At 52.3% G+C, this 19,952-nt stretch overlaps 1 protein-coding gene across 16 annotated transcripts in view; it reads right to left on the bottom strand.

The window, feature by feature from the left end:
* ZFYVE28 (zinc finger FYVE-type containing 28) overlaps nucleotides 1-19,952 on the bottom strand; it is a 150,079-nt gene that overhangs the window by 101,546 nt on the left and 28,581 nt on the right. The window contains exon 2 of one of the 16 annotated variants that reach the window (XM_078002907.1): nucleotides 4,654-4,771. The exons of 14 other annotated variants lie outside the window; for them this stretch is intronic. Coding sequence is in view for 1 of the 2 variants with exons in the window: in XM_078002903.1 (XP_077859029.1) it covers nucleotides 18,012-18,038 (27 nt within the window). In the remaining variant the exon portion in view is untranslated. Of the gene's footprint in view, nucleotides 1-4,653; nucleotides 4,772-18,011; nucleotides 18,111-19,952 lie in introns of those variants that run through there. One more of the 16 variants, XM_078002903.1, reaches the window with a different exon arrangement.

The raw sequence follows: 19,952 nt of genomic DNA on the forward strand, positions 1-19,952 counted from the left end.
GAGCCCCCAAAAGAAACCAGTGCTGCCCACGCCACGACCTCAGACTTCGGGTCTCCAGAACTTTGAAAGAAAGGATTTTTTTTTTTTTTTTTTTTTTGAGACAGAGTCTCGCTCTGTCACCAGGCTGGAGTGCAGTGGCATGATCTCAGCTCACTGCAACCTCTGCCTCCCAGGTTCAAGCAATTCTGCCTCAGCCTCCCGAGTAGCTAGGATTACAGGAGTGCACCACCAAGCTCAGCTAATTTTTGTATTCTTAGTAGAGACGGGGTTTCACCATGTTGGCCAGGATGGTCTCGATCTCCTGATCTCGTGATCCGCCCGCCTTAGCCTCCCGAAGTGCTGGGATTACAGGCGTGAGCCACTGCGCCTGGCCGATTTTTGTTGTTCTAAGCGCCCCACAGTGTGTGACTTGGTCACAGCAGCCATGTGGAATGAAGACGCCCCTCTCCCAGGGCACCACGATTACCTGATGTCCCACAGCGGAGAGAAGGGGATTTGCCTGGTCCTGTGTCATCGGGAGACACTGAGTGCATCGACCCCACGTCAGTGCATGTATCCCATAGACCGGCCCTGACCATTGCTCGGCCTGAGCCCCCTGGACACACCCGGAGCTGGCAGAGCTGGCCGGGCTGCCCAGTCCATGGATGGGGTTCCCTGGGCCCACACCCCAGCTCACGCTTGGGGGTAGGGATTCCCATCACCCCACATTCTGGGCGATCTCTTTCGACAAATCTTCCACCCGTGCAGGTGGGACACAGGCAGGACAGAGGTGGCCCTGGACCCAATCCTGCTGGCCCAGGGCCCACAGCCTGCCAGTGAGATGCAAAGAAGGGGCCAGAGGGAGCACCCACCCGCCTGAGCATCACTGTACCAGGGGAGGGGTGTCTCCCATGCCTGCTACCACCTCCACCTGTCGGCTCCCTGGACAGTGGCATGGCCATGGAACCACCTGCAGTGGGCCAGTCTGGGGTGCTGGATTGCACACCGCATCCCTCGCCGGCCACCCCTCCTGCCCGCACTGTGACGCTGGACGCCTCTGTGACTGCCCTCAGGAGGGATGGGCACCCAACCCTGCCATGTCCATGTGGGTCAGGTGTGTCTCGGATCCTCCTGTGTAATGCGGCGTTCCAGGTGCTTCCACTGAGAAGACACGGTGCCCACTGTCCACCACGGCAACCCCCAGGGAAGAGAACCGGGCCTGGGGCGAAAGTGGACACAGCATGTGGGTCGCAGCCTGCGTCTGGCTCTTCATCTTGACCAGTTGTTAGGTTTCGGGCCCTGCTCCTTAGGAGAAGTGGCAGGTGGGCGACTTGGTGCTGGAGAGAAGATGGGGAGCTCACGTGGGGGCCGAGTGGGGAAGGAAGCACACAGGGGATGGGGTGACCGCAGGAGAGGGCAAGGCCACCTAGACACACGGACACAGCCAGCACCCGGCGGGGCTGATTCATGTGGTTGCCCGCATTGCCAAGAAGAATCCCTGGCACATTCTTCTTTTGTACTGTGGTTATTGCTGAAATAATTAAATAATGCAAATAAAACTTAGAAGCATTTGACTTATAATGGTGCCCGCTACTAACAGATGATTAGGACGATTCCATCATTCTTTAAAAATAGCTGTCCTAAAGGAACACCTGCTCTCACCAATGCGTCATTTTACCAGAGAATAAAAATTATTTGTAAAATAGTCCAGTGAGAACCTGTACTTTATTTTTATGCATTATGAGAGGAAAAATGACGATGTTCCAGAGGCTTGACATATGGCAAGAAAAGCCAAACAGGTATTCGCTCAGAAAAACCCAGGAAAGGATCTGCAGAAAAGTAACTCAGGCACTGGGGCTCATGGCAGGACATAAAACAGACAAGCAAACAAACAAACAAAAACCAGAAAACAAAAGAATAGAAAGACTCCCTTCAACAATAGCAGGCAAATAATTAAAACTTTTCAGTGTCTTTAAGGGCCAAAGCCAAACGGAAAAGGCACGGTCTGGCCACTGAGGCTGGCCTGGGAAGGCCACGCTGCAGGTTCAGTCCTAACCCAGCAAACAGCTGGCAGCCCGCCCCCGACCCGGTGTGAGACGCCCGCCTGGGCAGCAACAGGATGAAGGTTGGGCTGCAGGGCGGTGAGCTGATGGCCATGTGTCCCCAGGATCCAGGGCTGGAGAGTCACACAGGAACAGCCTAGAGGCAGCAGACCCCAACTATGACGACGGTGATGGAGCCGGGGGCTGGCAGGCATGCAGGGCCACGCACGCCTCGGGTCAGCCCAGTGGAAGCCTGGAGGGCGACGCAGCGTGTGGCCGGTTCTGGTGCACATGGCCCCCGTGGACATCTGTCAGAAATGGGGAGCGGGGAGGGGGGCAAATGTTTTGTTTGCTATCACCTATTCCCGTGACCAATAGGACCCAAAGGACCTTCCAGAGAACCAGAGGTTTCTATCCTAGAAGGATGGTGGCGAGGCTGAGTCTGGTTCTGAGAAGGACTTGTGAGGGGGTAGAAATGATCCCAGCACCCTCATGGGTACATAGGGGTGTGTCTTCACAGCCCTACGATGCCTCCCCAGCCCTTCCATCGCCGCCTCCTGCTGCCACCACTCCCGCCATCCTCCTTCTAGTCCTCGGCATGCCCAGCAGGTTCCAGTCCTTGCGATTCACCCAACACCCGACTCACTCCCCATTCGGGTCTCTGCCTGAACGTCACCATCATCGAGGCCTCCCAGCCCCTCCAGTAGGGCACCGTGCCCCATCACCCCGTGATGTGGGAGGGGTACACAGAGGTGCGGGCAGGCAGGGGTGCTGGGGTGCTGACCAGGGCCTGCATTCTGGGAAGGGACCTGAAGAGGGAGGGCCTGCGGCTGGGCACAGGTGGGCGCCGGCTGTCACTCCTCCGCAGAGGCAGGGCCAGGCACTCCAGGGCTTCGGTGATTGTGTCAGTTAAACTCTGAGGGTTGGGGCTCATGCTGGCAGAGCCAACTGCCTACCTGGACCAAGGATGCTGCACACCCCTAAGACCCAGTCTCCCCAAGGCCTCTCCCCAGGGCTGACTCACCACAGCCTAGACCCAGGCCCTACCCAGGGGCCCTCCTAGCACCCCCAGCCTCTCTGGCCAGCTGGCTTTGTGCAACTAGGGAGGGCAAAACCACAGCATGCCACCAGAAGACCACCATGTCTCTGGGCAGATACTCGGGGTACCACTACCCTGTGCCCGGGCCAGCTCCTCCCCCCACAGCCACCGCCACCACAGGGACAGAAGGCTCAAGAATGGAGTGGCAGACAGACAGCATTCACCAGTAACCCAAAAGTGAATGAGGTGATCCACTTCAGCTATGCTCAGACCTTCTTAGAGAGTGACCATGTCTGATAGAGCCTGTGAAATACAAAATGACTTTTAAATAATTTTTTATTATAAAAAGTATGAGCTGGGTGCTGTGGCTCATGCCTGTAATCCCAGCACCTTGGGAGGCTGAGGTGGGAGGATTGCTTGAGCCCAGGAGTTCAAGACCAGCCTGGGCAACATAGTGAGACCCCCATCTCTACAAAAAATTTTAAAATTAGCTGATTGTGGTGGCATACACCTGTGGTCCCAGCTACTTGGGAGGCTAAGGTGTGAAGATTGCTTGAACCCCAGAGGTTCAGGCAGCACTGCCATGATCACACCACTGCCACTGCACTCCAGCCTGGGCAACAGTGTGAGACCCTGTATCAAAAAAATAATTTTAAGTATGGAAATTCTGACAAATGTAAAAGAAAAACAATGTTTCCTGGAGCTGAAACACTGTCAACATCTTGGTCTTCCACCTGTGTGAACCTGAGAACACATCGATCCATTCTTAATTGCCTCAGACCTTCAAGCAGGGGCTCTGAAACCCATGCAGTGGCAAACATGCACTCGTATGCCCTGGCAGAATCTCCGTTCCCCAAGGAGCCCCTCAAATGCCCTGATGTGTTCACCTCATTCTAAAAGCTAGAGATGACGTGAGCAGCACACAACACGGTTTTAGAACACAATAAAACGGCAGCACAGAGTATGTGCCACACCTCTCCACCTTCAAAACCCAAAAAGTAGGGGAATGCATAGAGATTCCTGCCCAGGCCCTCCCTGTCATGCCCTAAACCCTGCCTCCCTTTGTGCCCTCTCTCCTGGCTCTGCCTTTGCTGCCCCACCCCAGCCAGTCCTGACCTTGGCCCTGACTGCCTGATCCACCAAGATGGGCTTCATCTTCCCCATGGGTCTCCAAGAGCTCCTCACTCTGAACAGCAAAAGGTAATGTTTTTACTCTAAAATCATGGTATGTGCATGGTCACATACAGCCCACCATGCCCGTAGGTAAGCCCTTCCAATCTGGAAAAAGCTCAGGGGCAGCTGGAATGCGAGTAAACAGAAAGAACCAGAACCCATGCAGAAACCTCTCTCAAAAATAATAATGTGTCTTCAACTAGTGTTGTTAGAAGCTGAAGGCTGTTAGTACAAGGACAGATGTCAGTCAGAAACCCGTTTTGGGCCAGGCATGGAGGCTCACACCTGTAATCCCAGCATTTTGGGAGGCCAAGGCAGGAGGACTGTTTGAGTCCAGGAGTTCGAGACCAGCCTGTACAACACAGTGAGGCCTCATCTCTACAAAAAATACAAAAATTAGCTGGATGTGATAGTGCACACCTGTAGTCCCAGCCACTTGGGAGGCTGAGGTGGGAGGATCGTTGAGCCTGGGCAGGTTGAGGCTGTAGTGAGCTGGGACTGCGCCACTGCACTCCAGCCTGGGCGACACAGTGAGATCCTGTTTCAAAAAAAAAAAAAGAGAAGAAGAAGAAAGAAGGAAAAAGAAAGAAGAAAGAAGAAGGAGGACGAGGAGGAAAGAAATTGGTTTTTAAGCAAGTATTTGTGTGCTCATATAGAAAAATGCCCAAATATCTACGAAAGACACCTAAACTTTTAAATTGAACTTAAACCCCAACATCAGACGCTGTGGCTCCTGCCTCATCTCCCCACCTTTGGGCAGAAACTTGGTGCTCTTTCTAGAAAATTCTTAGGAAGTATCTTTGTACCCAGCCCCACATGCCACATTCGGCTCCTCCTTGGTGGGTTTGCGGCTCAGCAGCATGTGATGACCATGTCCCCTGTTGGCACCTGGTGCCAGTGGATAAGGACTGAGCCCAGTCCTCCTGCGGAAGACCCTGAGGTTCCAGACAGAATCCTCCTAAGTCCTTGTCTTTCTCTACTGCTTATGAAAGTGTAAATTTGGATGACATGAATAGCAGTTCAGACCTCCAGTACAAAGCTCTGAAAGTGCTATGGCCTTCCCCAGGCACTGGCCCCTGGGCTCACATCCCCTTCCCTCCCTGCTGCTGTAGCAAAAGGTGGAGCCACCATGGCTTTTTCAAGAAAGCTACTCTCCTGCAGCCTCGGGGAAGGTGGTTTTCTCTTCTTATCCTCAAGCCCTCTTTTTACAGGAAAATGTTATAATTAAGTCATTCCTACTCATTGTAAACAACTGTGCATCAATACGGGGTTAAGTTCTAACAAGGCCCAAATCACCCAGGGTCAATCACCCGGGCCAGCATTGAGGGAGGCCCCAGCACCTCCCCAAGGGTTCTGCCGGGTTCTTCCCCCTGCTGGACAGCAGTGGCTCACACTGTGACCCCCAGATAAAGTCACAGCTTGGTGGCCGAACTGAATGAATCCACACCCAGCCAGGTGCCAGCTCGCACCCACGGACAAGAATGAGCAGTGGCTGAGCTCACTGGATTTGCTTGTGCTAAAGGACTGTGTGAGGAGGTAGCTCACCCCACACACTAACCCCTCAACTCCTCTGTGGACCAGGAGGAGGGGAAATGACGTGGCGCCTGCCCTGGGGCTGGGCACAGGACTGTGCCACCCCCACCTCTTATCACAGGCTGAGAAAGCACCGCCCCATAAACAAAGGGCACCCCACTGACAGCCTCCACCCTCCCTTCTAACCCTACCACGTGGAGCGATGGAGCCCCAGATTTCAGAGTTCACCATGAATGTGCAAGATCTCATAGTTTTCACATTGATTACATGTTAAAACAATATTCTGATCAAACAAAATATTATTAAAATTAATTTCACCTGTTTCTTTTACTTTTTTTTAATGTGGCTACTAGAAAATTTTAAATTGGCCAGGCACGGTGGCTCAGACCTATAATCCCAGCACTTTGGGTGGCTGAGGTGGGAGGATCATTTGAGCTCAGGAGTTTGAGACCAGCCTGGGCAACACAGTGAGACCCTATCTCTAAAAAAAAAAAAAAAAAAAAAAAAAAAAAAAAAAGTTTTTAAATTAGCCAGGTGTATTATTCCATTCTCACACTGTTATGAAGAAATATCCAAGACTGGGTAATCTGCAAAGGAAGGGGGTTTAATTGACTCACAGTTCTGCATGGCTGGGGAGGCCTCAGGGAACTTACAACCATGCAGAAGGTACCTCTTCACAGGGTAGCAGGAGACAGAGGCCAGCAGGGGAAATGCCAGATGCTTATAAAACCATCAGATCTCCGGAGAATTCACTCACTATCATGAGACGAGCATGGGGGGAACTGCCCCCTTGATTCAATTACGTCCCATCAAGTCCCTCCCATGACACATGGGGATCATGGGATTATAATTCAAGATGAAATGTGGGTGGGGACACAAAGTCAACCCATATCACTGTGTATGGTGACATGACCCTATGGTCCCAGCTACTTGGGAGGCTGAGACGGAAGGATTCCTTGAGCCCAGGAGGTTGAGGCTGCAGTGAGCCAAGACTGCACCACTGTACTCCAACCCAGGCAACAGAGACCCTGTCTAAAAAAGAAAAAATTAAAAGTTATACGTGTGGCTTGCACTCAAAGCTCACGTCGTGTTTCTATTGGACAGCACTGGTCTAGGGCTTTACTTTTATCTCTATTTTAGGACACATACAAATTTCTTAAACAATTATGAGCTAAACTCGCTGACATTTTATCAGTTTCCACCCTCGTGGCTGCTTCTTTTATCTTTCCTCCGAGTTCCGTTTTCTTGCTGACATGCATCTTATAATAGTAAACCTTACAATGAGCATCTGTAAATGGTTAAAAATGTTTGCCTGAAAAATGTCTTGATCTTGCCTTCCACCCCTTCACTTAGCAGTTCGTTTGGGTATAAAATCCAGGGCTTCCAGTTGCCTTCCCGCTGCACTGTGGGCTCATTCTCTATCTCGTGGCACTTGGGGTTGCTGAGAAGAAACCTGCCGGGCTTTTTCCATTTCTCTGTAGTTACTCTGTCTTTTCGGCTAATTCTAAAGATTTTCTCTTCATCCTTGACATTCTGCAGCTTTACCACAACACATCTCAGTGTGGATTTACTCCCAGGTGTTTCTGAACGATGTGAATATGTTCTGAGAATGGTGTCGTCAGTTGACTTCGTTATTGTGCAAACATCAGAGAATGGACTTCCACAAGCCTAGATGGCCCTGCTCGACAGACCTAGACTACATGGTGGAGCCTGTTGCTCCTGGGCCACAAACCTGTACAGCACGTTACTGTGCTGAGCAGTATAATGTAGGCAATTGTAACACAGTGGGAAGTATTTGTGTACCTAAACAGAATAGGTACAGTCAAATACGGCTATCATAACAGCCTAGGCATGGTGGCTCACGCCTGTAATCCCAGCACTTTGGGAGGCTGAGGGGGGTGGATCACTTGAGGTCACGAGTTTGAGACCAGCGCGGCCAACATAGTGAAACCCCATCTCTACAAAAATGCAAAAATTAACCAGGTATGGTAGTGCATGCCTGTAGTCCCAGCTGCCGGAGAGGCTGAGGCATGAGAATCGCTTGAATCCGGGAGGCGGAGGTTGCAGCGAACCAAGATCATACTATCACACTCCAACCTGGGTGACAGAGCGAGACCATATCTCAGAAAAAAATATGGTTATCATAACTTATGGGACTACCGTTGTATATGTGGCCCGTCATGTGGCCCATGACTGCACGTTTCTTTATCCTACTTGGAACTCATTTTATCTCAGAACTCCTGTCTTTCTTCAGTACTGGGAAACTCAGCTACCATTTCTTCAAATACAACTTTTCTTTTTTTTTTTTTTTTTTTTTTTTTTTTTGAGACGGAGTCTCGCTCTGTCGCCCAGGCTGGAGTGCAGTGGCGCGATCTCGGCTCACTGCAAGCTCCGCCTCCTGGGTTTACGCCATTCTCCTGCCTCAGCCTCCTGAGTAGCTGGGACTACAGGCGCCCACCACCGCGCCCGGCTAATTTTTTGTATTTTTAGTAGAGACGGGGTTTCACCGTGGTCTCGATCTCCTGACCTTGTGATCCGCCCGCCTCGGCCTCCCAAAGTGCTGGGATTACAGGCGTGAGCCACCGCGCCCGGCCCAAATACAACTTTTCCATCATTCTTTCCTCTCCACTCTCTCCCTGGGACTCCTATGAGACACTTTTTGGAACTTCTCCACTGCACTTTGATGCTTTTTCCTTCTTTCTTAGGGAAGCCTGCCCGACTCCCGGCTGGGGCTGGTCCTCCTATGGACGGTGAGGCAGCACCCTGTCACTTCCTCTGCACTGCTTTCCTGGATTGAAACTGGGTATTGATCCACCCCTGCTCCATCCACCCACCCAACCAAGAATTCTGAAGCCAGCCAAAACGACCACTTGTTTTTGTTTCAGACCCTACACCCAGCCTTTCATTCTCCCACGGCTTGCCACAGATCTTGATTATTCCCAGAGAAAGAAGAGGCAAACTGAAGCCAAATCGGAATCAAGGTCCACCTGCCCCTTCCCAAACCACCTTAGACTCCCACAAGGGTGGGAGCTGGTGCCAGAGGCTCTGAGCAGAGGGCTCTTCCTGTATGGGGCAGATCTGTATCTGGATGTCTCTGGGCTCCAGGCATCCTGGTGAGCCACTGGGAAGGTGTCCAGAAACTCTAGGGGCCTACCTGCCTGGGCCACCCAGCAAGGTCTGGCTGGCTCATCACAGCAGGGGGCAGAGCGGGGCTGGTCACATGGACAGACAGCATCTGAGAGTGGCCAAGCCCCCCAGTGTGCACAATGCTGGCAGCACAACCTGTGCCAGAGAGCAAGCAGGTGTGGGCACAGGGGGGACCGCCCCAGGGAGAGACAGAGCCCTCAACAATCAAAGAAATCAACGGGAGGGACTTACAGTTTCCTCCTCTACCAAGAAAAGGAAATCTCAGAACCCCAGCTTCTGTCCAGACCTGGGAGCAGGTGGGCACTGCGAGGATTCTCGGCCCTCCAAGGCCAGGAGCCGTCCCCCTATGCCAGGACCTCAAATTTAAAGCTATCTCCTCTTACCAGAATCAGGAAAAACCAAGCTGACAGCTAAAATGTTCAGCTAAAGTTTACAAAATTGTAGAGGCTCAGATTGTCATATTATAATCATTGACATTCAGCAAAAAAATTGGCCCATCACTCCTGGATGACAAATCGCCCCCCAGTCTGACTGCCCCTCCTTAATAAATAGTGCAGAGATGGCACGGGCACCTCTGCCATCTCGAATTCACATTGCCACCCCACTTCCCTCCTGTAATTTTATCCTCAAGGGATACATTTCTATGCTTCAAAGTCTTTTACTGATCACCTGTCAAATCTATCTGCAACATATATATCAAAATTACATATTTATAAATCTATAAATGGGATTTAAATTTTTAAATTTTCACACTTTTTTTAAATTTTTAGACAGAGTCTTTCTGGGTCACCCAGGCTGAAGTGCAGTCGCACGATCTCAGATCACTGCAGCTTCCATCTCCTGGGTTGAAGCGATTCTCGTGCCTCAGCCTCTCAAGTATCTGGGATTAGAGTCATGAGCCACCATGCCCAGCTAGCTTTTGCATTTTTAGTAGAGACAGGGTTTTGCCATGTTGCCCAGGCTGGTCAAATTTTTTAATTTTCTGTGAGGCTCTGAGTGTTAGCATTTTCTCTACACTGACTCAACAATGTAAAAACTGCAATTACTTTTGCAGCAACCTAATAGTATTAGTACAAAAGCGATCAAACAACATAAACATGTGACACATCTTGGCAAACCATCATTTCACAGAAAGGTGTCTAACAGAAATGTAGTTCTTGATGGGGTGGCTGCATCTGGGGCTGACTAGCTCATGTCTCTTTGGGTAACTCACTCATTGCCAAAGCAGACTGGCCTCAGCTACAAGGCTGTTCCTGCGTTTTGACTTAGGTGAGTGCCAAGAAACCTGCTCTCACGGCTGAGTCAGCAGGAGCGGGGAAAGCAATAGAGGAACCTCCTGCCACTCCGAGAACAACTGTTGAGTTATCGGCTAAGAATCATTGCTTCACGACCAAAAGTCATTCTTAACACCCTGTCAACTGCAACTCAACCAAGTCCTCCCTCAATTTTATTGAAGTCAAAACAGCAGAAACCACCTGGTTTGAAGGATTTGTCATTGGCATCATCCACTCCTTGGTCCTGCGGGTCACCTTTTGATATGGTTTGGCTACATCCCCACCCAAATCTTATCTTGAATTATATTCTTGTAATTCCCACGTGTTGTGGGAGGGACCCAGTGGGAGATAATTTGAATCATAGTGGCAGTTTTCCCCATACAGTTCTTGTGATAGTGAATAAGTCTCACAAGGAGTGATGGTTTTATCAGGGGTTTTCGCTTTTGCATCTTCCTCATTTTTCTCTCGCCGCCCCCATGTAAGAAGTACCTTTTGCCTCCCGCCATGATTCTGAGGCCTCCCCAGCCATGTGGAATTGTAAGTCCAATTAAACCTCTTTTTCATCCCAGTCTCAGATATGTCTTTATCAGCAGGGTGAAAAAGGACTACTACAGTAAATTGGTACCAGTAGAGTGGAGTGTTGCTGAAAAGATAACCAAAAATGTGGAAGCACCTGCCCTAGAGGTTTATGGAACTCTGAACTTGAGAGGGATGATTTAGGGTATCTGGTGGAAGAAATTTCTAAGAAGCAAAGCATTCAAGAATTGACTTGGGTGCTGTTAAAGGCATTCAGTTTTATAAGGGAAGCCAAGTATAAAAGTTCGGAAAATTTGCAGCCTGACAGTTTTTGTTGCTGTCATTGTTTTTGAGACGGAGACTCGCTGTGACACCCAGGCTGGAGTGCAACGGTGTGATCTCGGCTCACTGCAACCTCTGCTTCCCAGGTTCAAGCAATTCTCCTGACTCAGCCTCCTGAGTGGCTGGGACTATAGGCACGCACCACCACGCCCGGCTAATTTTTGTATTTTTAGTAGAGACAGGGTTTCACCATATTGGCCAGGCTTGGTCTCAAGTTCCTGACCTCAAGTGATCTTCCCACTTCGGCCTCCCAAAGTGCTGGGATTATAGGCGTGAGCCACCGCACGCAGGCATGACAACGTGATAGAAGAGAAAAACCCATTTTCTGAGGAGAAATTCAGGCCAGCTGCAGAAATTTGCATAAGTAATGAGGAGCTGAATGTTAATCCCCAAGACAACTGGGAAAATGTCTCCAACGCATGTCCAAGGTCTTCAGGGCAGCCCCTCCTGCCGCAAGCCCAGAGGCCTAGGGGAAAATGGTTTCATGGGCCAGGCCCAGGGTCCCTGTGCTATGTGCAGCCTAGGGACTTGGTGCCCTGTGTCCCAGCTGCTCCAGTCATGGCTGAAAGGGGTCAATGCAGAACTCAGGCCGTGGCTTCAGAGGGTGCAAGCCCCAAGCCTTGGTAGCTTCCACACGGTGTTGAGCCTGCAAGTGCACAGAAGTCAAGAATTGGGGTTTGGGAACCTCGTCTAGATTTCAGAAGATGTATGGAAACACCTGGATGCCCAGGCAGAAGTTTGCTGCAGGGGTGGGGCACTCAGGGAGAACCTCTGCTAGGGCAGTGCAGAAGGGAAATGTGGGGTTGGAGCCCCCACACAGAGGCCCTACTGGGCACCACCTAGTGGAGCTGTGAAAAGAGGGGCTACCATCCTCCAGACCCCAGAATGGTAGGTCCACCAACAGCTTGCACCGTTTGCCTAGAAAAGCCGTAGACACTCAACGGCAGCCTGTGAAAGCAGCTGGGAGGGAGGCAGTACCCTGCAAAGTCACAGGGTGGAGCTGCCCAAGACCATGGGAACCCACCTCTTGCATCAGCGTGACCTGGATGTGAGACACGGAGTCAAAGGAGATCATTTTGAAGCTTCAAGATTTGACTGTCCCGCTGGATTTCGGACTTGCATGGGCCCTGTAACCCCTTTGTTTTGGCTAATTTCTCCCATTAGGAATGGCTGTATGTACCCAATACTTGTACCCCCATTGTATCTAGGAAGTAACTAGCTTGCTTTTGATTTTACAGGCTCATAGGCAGAAGGGACTTGCCTTGTCTTAGATGAGACTTTGAACTGTGGACTTTTGGGTTAATGCTGAAATTAGTTAAGACTTTTAGGGACTGTATTAGTCCATTTTCACACTGTTGATAAAGACACGCCCGAGACTGGGAAGAAAAAAAGAGGTTTAATTGGACTTACAGTTCCACATGGCTGGGGAGGCCTCAGAATCACGGCAGGAGGCAAAAGGCACTTCTTACATGGCAGCAGCAGGAGAAAATGAGGAAGAAGCAAAAGCAGAAACCCCTGATAAACCCATCAGATCTTGTGACTTATTCACTATCACGAGAATAGCATGGGAAAGGCCAGCCCCCATGATTCAATTACCTACCCCTGGGTCCCTCTCACAATATGGGGGAATTCTGGGAGATATAACTCAAGTTGCTATTTTGGCGGGGACACAGCCAAGCCTTATCAGGGAATGTTGGGAAACCATGATTAGTTTTGAAATGTGAAGACATGAGATTTGAAGGGGCCAGGGACAGAATTTTATAGTTTGGCTGTGTCCCCACCCAAATCTCATATTGAATTGTACTCCCATAATTCCCACGTGTTGTGGGAGGGACCCAGTGGGAGATAATTTGAATCATGGGGGCGGGTCCCCCATACTGTTCTCATGGTAGTGACTAAGTCTCACGAGATCTGATGGTTTTATCGAGGGTTTTCACTTTTGCATCTTCCTCATTTTTCTCTTGCCACCTCCATGTAGGAAGTGCCTTTCGCCTCCCGCCACGATTTTGAGGCAACCCCCGCCCCACAGCCATGTGGAAATATAAGTCCAATTAAACCTCTTTTTCTTCCTAGTCCCAGGTATGTCTTTATCAGCAGTGTGAAAACAAGACTAATACAGTGGCAGCGTGCTTATCCCAATACCCAGGATGACCTGAGGAATCAAATGCTGCTTTTAGTCACCTCCACTGACCCAGTATCTTCTGTTAAAATGCCTTTATCTTTTCATATCACGCTTCAAGTGTCAAAGCCTTGGCACCATCAATGCAGACTCGAGTGAATGGCAGGCCACACACTGGGCTCATGGCCAATTATGGAAGGAGGAGGCACACTTCACATTGGTTGGGATTTTCCAGCAGGCCTTCCACAGATCTAGAATATTCTATTTCTAAGAGATCCTGACAGAAAAGGCTAAGGGCCTTTCTCTGTGTATGGCATCGCTGGCATGTGTTACAGACACTCACTCTCCAGGGCCATCTCCAAGAGCCATTCTTTCACAAGACTGGAGAAAGTGAGGTTGTCACACAGCGTCATCACTCACAGTCTCTCTCAATGATGCCTTGATGACCTAAGATGTCCCCATCACCCTGAAGTGTCTCCACTGGGGCTGTTCTGCAAAGAAGGGCCTTGAGGAAGAGGGCACATGTCCCACTCAGGCAGAGTGATTTTTGGACAGGGGCACACACAGTAGATGCAGTGTTGGGTTCCCATATTCTACCCACAGGGAAGAGGCCTCCGGGACTGTCAGGCAAAGTCAATGCCACAGAGCCCTCTCCTCCCTGGGTACTTCGAGAAACACTGAGGAACTGAGACTGCGCTGCCGACAGAAGAAACTCTCTGGAAGGAATTCCCTTTATCTGAGAAGAGGAAACTGGTTTTGTAGGAAAGTGTGAGAGCTTCTGTACCCACAGATTAAGTTATTCGAGAAGGGTCAGATGGAAGTGACCACCCGCCAAGAGAGTGAACAACTGCTCGGGGCTGCCCAGGGTCACCCCAGCTGCCTGGTTTCCCGGGAGAGGGCTGTGACTGACCACTGGAGGAGGCACAGGCAGGCCACCAGGACCTTGACAAAAGCAGTTTGGGAGCAGGAGTGAGTTCAAGCAAGAACAAGAGGAGGGGAATGGAGTAGGGAGCAGCCAGGCAGGAATCTCCTCCTGAGGGAGTGCTAGATGGGGTGGGGGAGCAGAAGCACAGAGGGCCAACCCCTCAGGGCCCGGTGGGAGGGTAGGTGGGGAGGGAAAAAGCCTTACCTGCCAGGATCACAGGGGAAGCATGGAAACACGCAGCCAAGACTTGTGAACAATTGAATGACTGAATTATTTCTGAAAAATCTTTTATTTAATTCAGCAGAGGCAAAGGAGACAAAGGCCAAGAGCCACCTCACCTCCTGGAGTGTGAGACACCTGACCAAGCTTCAGCCCACTCTGCACCAGGAGTCACACAGAACTCTGCCTTTTCAAGATGTGACGGAGACAGGCTCAGGTCCTAGACTTGGTGGGAGGGGAGTATAGGGCAATCATCTGTCCTGATTTTAAGGATTATCATAAACACACTAATCCTGTACGCCCTCAAGGAGTGCAGCAAAATCATAAAACAGAGTTTCTAAAAGGCCTCGCCTTTGGAGCCATGCATAAAGCCATCCAACCAAACCTAGATGGCTTGAACTGCCCAGGACTGGCGAGAAGGGGGACCAGCCTGGAAGGCCAAGTCACTCAGGGACCCACAGATGCACCCCATCACATCTGCAGAGGCTCTCTGGGAATACACCCAAACTGCTGCCACCCCTTCCCATCACTGGCTTCAGGACAGACAGACCTGGGCCATGGAGGAGTACAGGGATGACCCTGGCCTGTCTGGTGGCTACTTATGGTAAGGCAGTGGGCCAAGAACAGCAGCAGAAAGAGGTGAGACCCACCCGAAGCAGGCCCCAGCCCTGAGAGAGCATCCGCTGCCCTTACAGAGCTGCTGTCTCCTGACCCCAGCCTGTCAAAGTTGGGATTTGAGACTAGGTCTTTGGACTGTGAGCTGGGACCCTGAGCATCGCCACCAGGCAGCAAAGCACCCCTTTGTTTCTGCAGCAGGTCAGCACCCAGCAGCACAGGGGCTGCCTACATGGCCTCCCACAGGCTTCGGACAGCAGAGGGGGCACCCACTGCCTGCATCTGAGCCTCTGCCCTCAGGGCTGACCTCTGACCTCCTGCATGGATTCCCTCCAGCCCCATTGGCTTGCCTTCCTCAGGACAGCATGGGGCAGATTTCCCTTCTCACAAAATAAACAAAAAAACACACCAGGCTTTCACAAGGCGGGACTTGACACCCTCTCACACCCCCACTCCAGTGCTCCCAGCTCCTTGCTTAAGAGCTGCAGACAGGCGCCCTCACAGGGGACCCATCTGGTTCTCTAGGAAGTTAAAATCACAATTTGGCTTTGTCAGTGGGTCCTGAGTTCACAAAGTGGAGTATTTGAGGGTTCCCCATAAACACTGCACGGGGCTCGCTCTCATCCCAGGCCAGAGCCAACACAGAATTTAATTTTCCACTTGCAGACTAATCCCAAATGTCTCTTTTCTGTTCCCACCAAAAACCCCACAATTTCTTCCCTTCCCGTCCCTGCTGGTGCTCACTCCCACGGCTGCAGCAGCTGGCTTTCCACCCAGGCAGGGCTATGGTTCGAATGCCCCCTCCCAAATGCACGTGGACATGAATCCCCCAACAGAACAATTAAGAGGTGGGGCTGGCTGCACGCAGTGGTTCATGTCCGTGGTAATCCCAGCACTTTGGGAGGCCAAGGCAGGTGGATCACCTGAGGTCAGGAGTTCGAGACCAGCCTGGCCAACATGGTGAAACCGCATCTCTACTAAAAATACAAAAATTAGCTGGGTGTGGTCGCGGGTGCCTGTAATCCCAGCTACTCGGGACGCTGAGGCAGGAGAATAGCATGAACCCAGGAGGCAGAGGTTGTGGTGAGCTGAGATCACACCACTGCAATCCAGCCTGGGCAACACAGTGAGACTCCAACTCAAAAAAAAAGAGGTGGGGCTTTTAAAAGGTGACTGATTGGGTCATGGGGGCTCTGTCCTCATGAATGAATCCAGCCGTTTGTGGACTGAGGGTCAATGGGCCATCAAAGAGCGGGGCTATCATAAAAGCTACCTTGGCTCTCTCTCCTAAGCCCCCTAGCCATGTGATGCCCTGGAACGCCTGGGGTCTCCAGAGTCCCTACAGACAAGGAGGCCCTCACCAGATCATCCCTGCGACCTGGGACATCCCAGCCTCCAGGACTTAAGAAACCCAAATGCCTTTTCTTTATAAACGACCCAGTCTCAGGTATTTCATTACAGCAACAGAAAAGAGACTAAGACAGGTGCTTTCCACAGTAAAGCCCCTCTTTGCGCCTGCTGAGGCCATGCCCGCCCGCCTGAGCCCCCAGCCAAGCTCGCCGCCCTCAGCTCCACTCCCGGAGCAGCCTCCGAGTCCAGTCTTGTCTGGACAGAAACCCCGCCGGCCCCCGCAGTCAGGTAGCACGAGCAGCAGGGCTGAGGCCCCAGAATGGAGATTTCTGGACACAGCCAGAGGGCTGGACGGCTCCGCAGGCTGCATGAGACTCCGGGGCCATGGCCACTTCCTGGAGGAGGGGGCTGAACCAGGATGGAGACCGGAGCCACAGTCCGCCTGCCTGCAGGAGGAGGCTGGCCCTCCCCAGAGCTCACCACCAGCGGCCTGGGGTCCCCCAAGGTTCCCGGCAGTCCTTTGGGAACCCGGAAGCACAGTCCAGCCTACGGCTGCGGGGCTCTCCCCTACCCATCCCCTCACCCAGGGCCACCTCTGCTGCACCTAAGCCTCGCTGAGGAAGGAAACTGAGCTTCACGGCCGGAAGTGAGACGGCTCTGCTTGCCCGTCATTGGCCAGAACCCATCACGTGGCCCGCTTGCCCTCCCGCTGGCAGGAAGCAGGAGACCCAAGTCCAGGCGGACGAGACGTCCTTGTCCTCGTGCTGTGCCTGGGGGGAATCTGCCTGTCAGGGATGTGCCGCCACACTTGGCGAGCAGCTGGGGACACGGGATATAGGGCCGGGCAGTGCTGCCTTTCCAGGGAGAGCCCAGAGGCAGCCTAGGCATGGAACAGGGACCCTCTGAGCTTGGCAGGGCCATCCTCTAAGCACACCCAGATCCCAGGGATGCTTGGGTGGGGAGGTTCTAGAAGGTTCTGGAATACTGGTTGAACAAAGTGTCCTGTTGCTTCTCCTGCCAAAAGAGCACCAAACAAAAAGGAGGAGGCAGTTACTATTCTGGGGGAATGGTGGCCATCATGATGGGCTGTGGCATCAGGGATCACCTGGCTCCCTTATCACCTCCAGAAAGAACTGCCCAATAAGAAATTGGGAATGTGGGCTTCACAGCAAGGCGCCTGGCCAAAGACTGCCAGACAGCAGGACCCCTGAGCCTGGGAAGCCCTGGAGGCCCGCAGCAAAGGGGCCCCCCATTCACGCTGCCTGAATGCAGATCTGCAGCCCTGGGTCTGGAGTCGCCATCCTCGAGCAGAGCCAAGACAGGTCCTGTGACGGGCGGCTGGCCTCCCATGGTCTGCGGGAACCCACTGAGCAGATAGTGAGCTCCCATAATGCAGCACTCATCCGGGAACTGGACGCAGCACACGCTGCCCACCAGTCCCGGTGCGAACCTAAGGGTTTATCCCACAGGGCTGCTCTCCTAAATTGTCTTCAAAGCCGGGGCATAAATTCAAGACACATAAAAACTGGCAATTACGACCATATTAAACATGGATCACATCAGGAGAAACAAATTAAAAGCTCTCACAATGTCAGTTTCCCAATTAGCTCCTCAAGGTCACTCCTAATAATGTCAACCCCTAGCACAATTATCCCATGGAAGAAAATCCTAGAGGCAAAGAAAAAAGGTCATGGACTATCAACAGCACAGCGAGGGCTCCCACATCGCTTGGAAATACCTTTTTCCACAAGAGCACACCTCCCATCCCACTGCTGCACACGAAGGGAAGTGCCAGGGCCTTTCTGGAGCATCCCAGGACAGTGTCACCCCAAAGCCCTAAGACCCACCCAGGCAGCCTCTTTCCTGCCCATGTGACGACTTTATTTAAAGAAAGGCTTTCAGAGGAAGGAACATAGGAGAGCTCAGGAGAACATAAGGAGCTTAGGAGAACGAACAGGGTGGAGATGGTGGTGTTGCTCTCAATGTTCACTGCATTTAGGTGAAGGGCTCAGCTCCACTTCCGAGGGCTGGGTCTAACAGGATCCCTCCCCTACCAAACTGAGAAAGCTGCACAAGACTGAGGCAGTGAGGATGGGAGGGACCAGACCACCCAGACCCTCTCCCCTGCTGGGCTGGAGGAGTCACCCTGGTGGGAAGCAGAGGAGGGAGCTTAACAATTTCAACCCGAAATCTAGGAACACGGTTTACCCTTTTAAAATAAGCACTGACGGCAAAGGAAGAGTCCCGCCCACAGAGAGGGAGTGGCCAAGGCAGCCAATAGCCCCCACTGCCAGTAGCTGTGGCTGGTTTGCATTTCTACCGTTCTCCATTGTGGGGGAAGAACCTGGGAGGCTGATGATTCCGTCCTCTGAGACCCCAGATCCTCTCCTCCACCCATCTGCACTGTCCCAGCTCCCTCAGAACATGGCTCCTGCCCCGTGGATCCACCCCATCCCCCCACAATCCTAATGGCTACAGCCCAACCCCACTCACACCCACGGCCAGTCAGGCCATCCAGCCAGGTCCTGCCCACACAGCCAGGGGTGTTCCGGCCTCCATGGATCTGGAACACCCACAGCCCACCTGGATCTCATAACAGCTTGATGGGGCTGCGGGGGCCAGCATCTGTGACGTGAGAGGCCAGCCTGCCTGAGGCTACCCCCATGCCCCACCCTGCTGACCCTGTGAGCCACAGACACACTGCCCGGCCCTTTCCTGGGTCTCAGTGCCCACCACATGAGGAGGCTCAGCCTGCTAGTGCCCCATGGTCTCTCCTATGGCTCAACTCAAGGCCAGAAGAAGCTGTAGAGTGCTTCCTGCTACACCCAAGGGACACATGTAAGGCCAGGTGGCTTCTGATAGATTAGGAACAAGCTGCCCAAAATTTCACCTAGAAAAACCCTTTGCAGCCCCCAGGACACGGGAATGACAGCCCTGTGTCGGAAGCATCCATTCCCCCATCGGGCTCCTCTGTCTTTCTCAGATGTGCCTGCAGTTTGGGACATGTCCATTCTGCAGGGAGCCCCAGAATGAGGGTGATGAAGCAGCCCCAAAGCCCCTAAGGAAAGGCAGCCCTGCAGAGGTCCTGGCACCAATTTGGGAAGGGAGTGGCCTGCTGCTAGCTCCCTACCTACTCTCAGCAGGAAAACACACCACATGCTCACCTGCATGCTGACACGGTGTCCCCTCACGGCGTCCCCTCCAGCCTCAGAGCTGCCTCCTGCCTGGCTCTGAAGCCCAACCCTCCCACCAGAATGCTGTTGTGGGTTGAATGGCAGTCCCCCAAAGATAGGTCCACCTGGAACTTGTGAATGTGACCATATGTGGCAAAGGGGTCCTTGCAGATGTGATTAAGGATCTTATGATGAGATCCTGGATTATCTGGGTGGGCACCAAATCCAATGACAAGCGTCCTTAACAGAGACAGAAGGAGGCGGCCGTGTGAAGATGGAGGTGGAGACTGGAGCAAGGCAGACAGAGTCAGCAAATGCCAAGCTGGCTGGCAGCCACCAGAGGCTGCAGGGGCACAGAGCAGGTCCTCCCTCAGAGGTTCCAAGAGGAACCAGCCCTGCCGACACCCTGATTGTGGACTTCTGGCCTCAGACTCTGAAGGGGTGAATTTCTGTGGTTGAGCCACTCTGTTCGTAGTAATTTGTTGGTGACAGCCACAGGAAACGAA

This window comes from Macaca mulatta, chromosome 5 (genome assembly GCF_049350105.2).
Source record: "Macaca mulatta isolate MMU2019108-1 chromosome 5, T2T-MMU8v2.0, whole genome shotgun sequence".
Lineage (NCBI taxonomy): Eukaryota > Metazoa > Chordata > Mammalia > Primates > Cercopithecidae > Macaca > Macaca mulatta.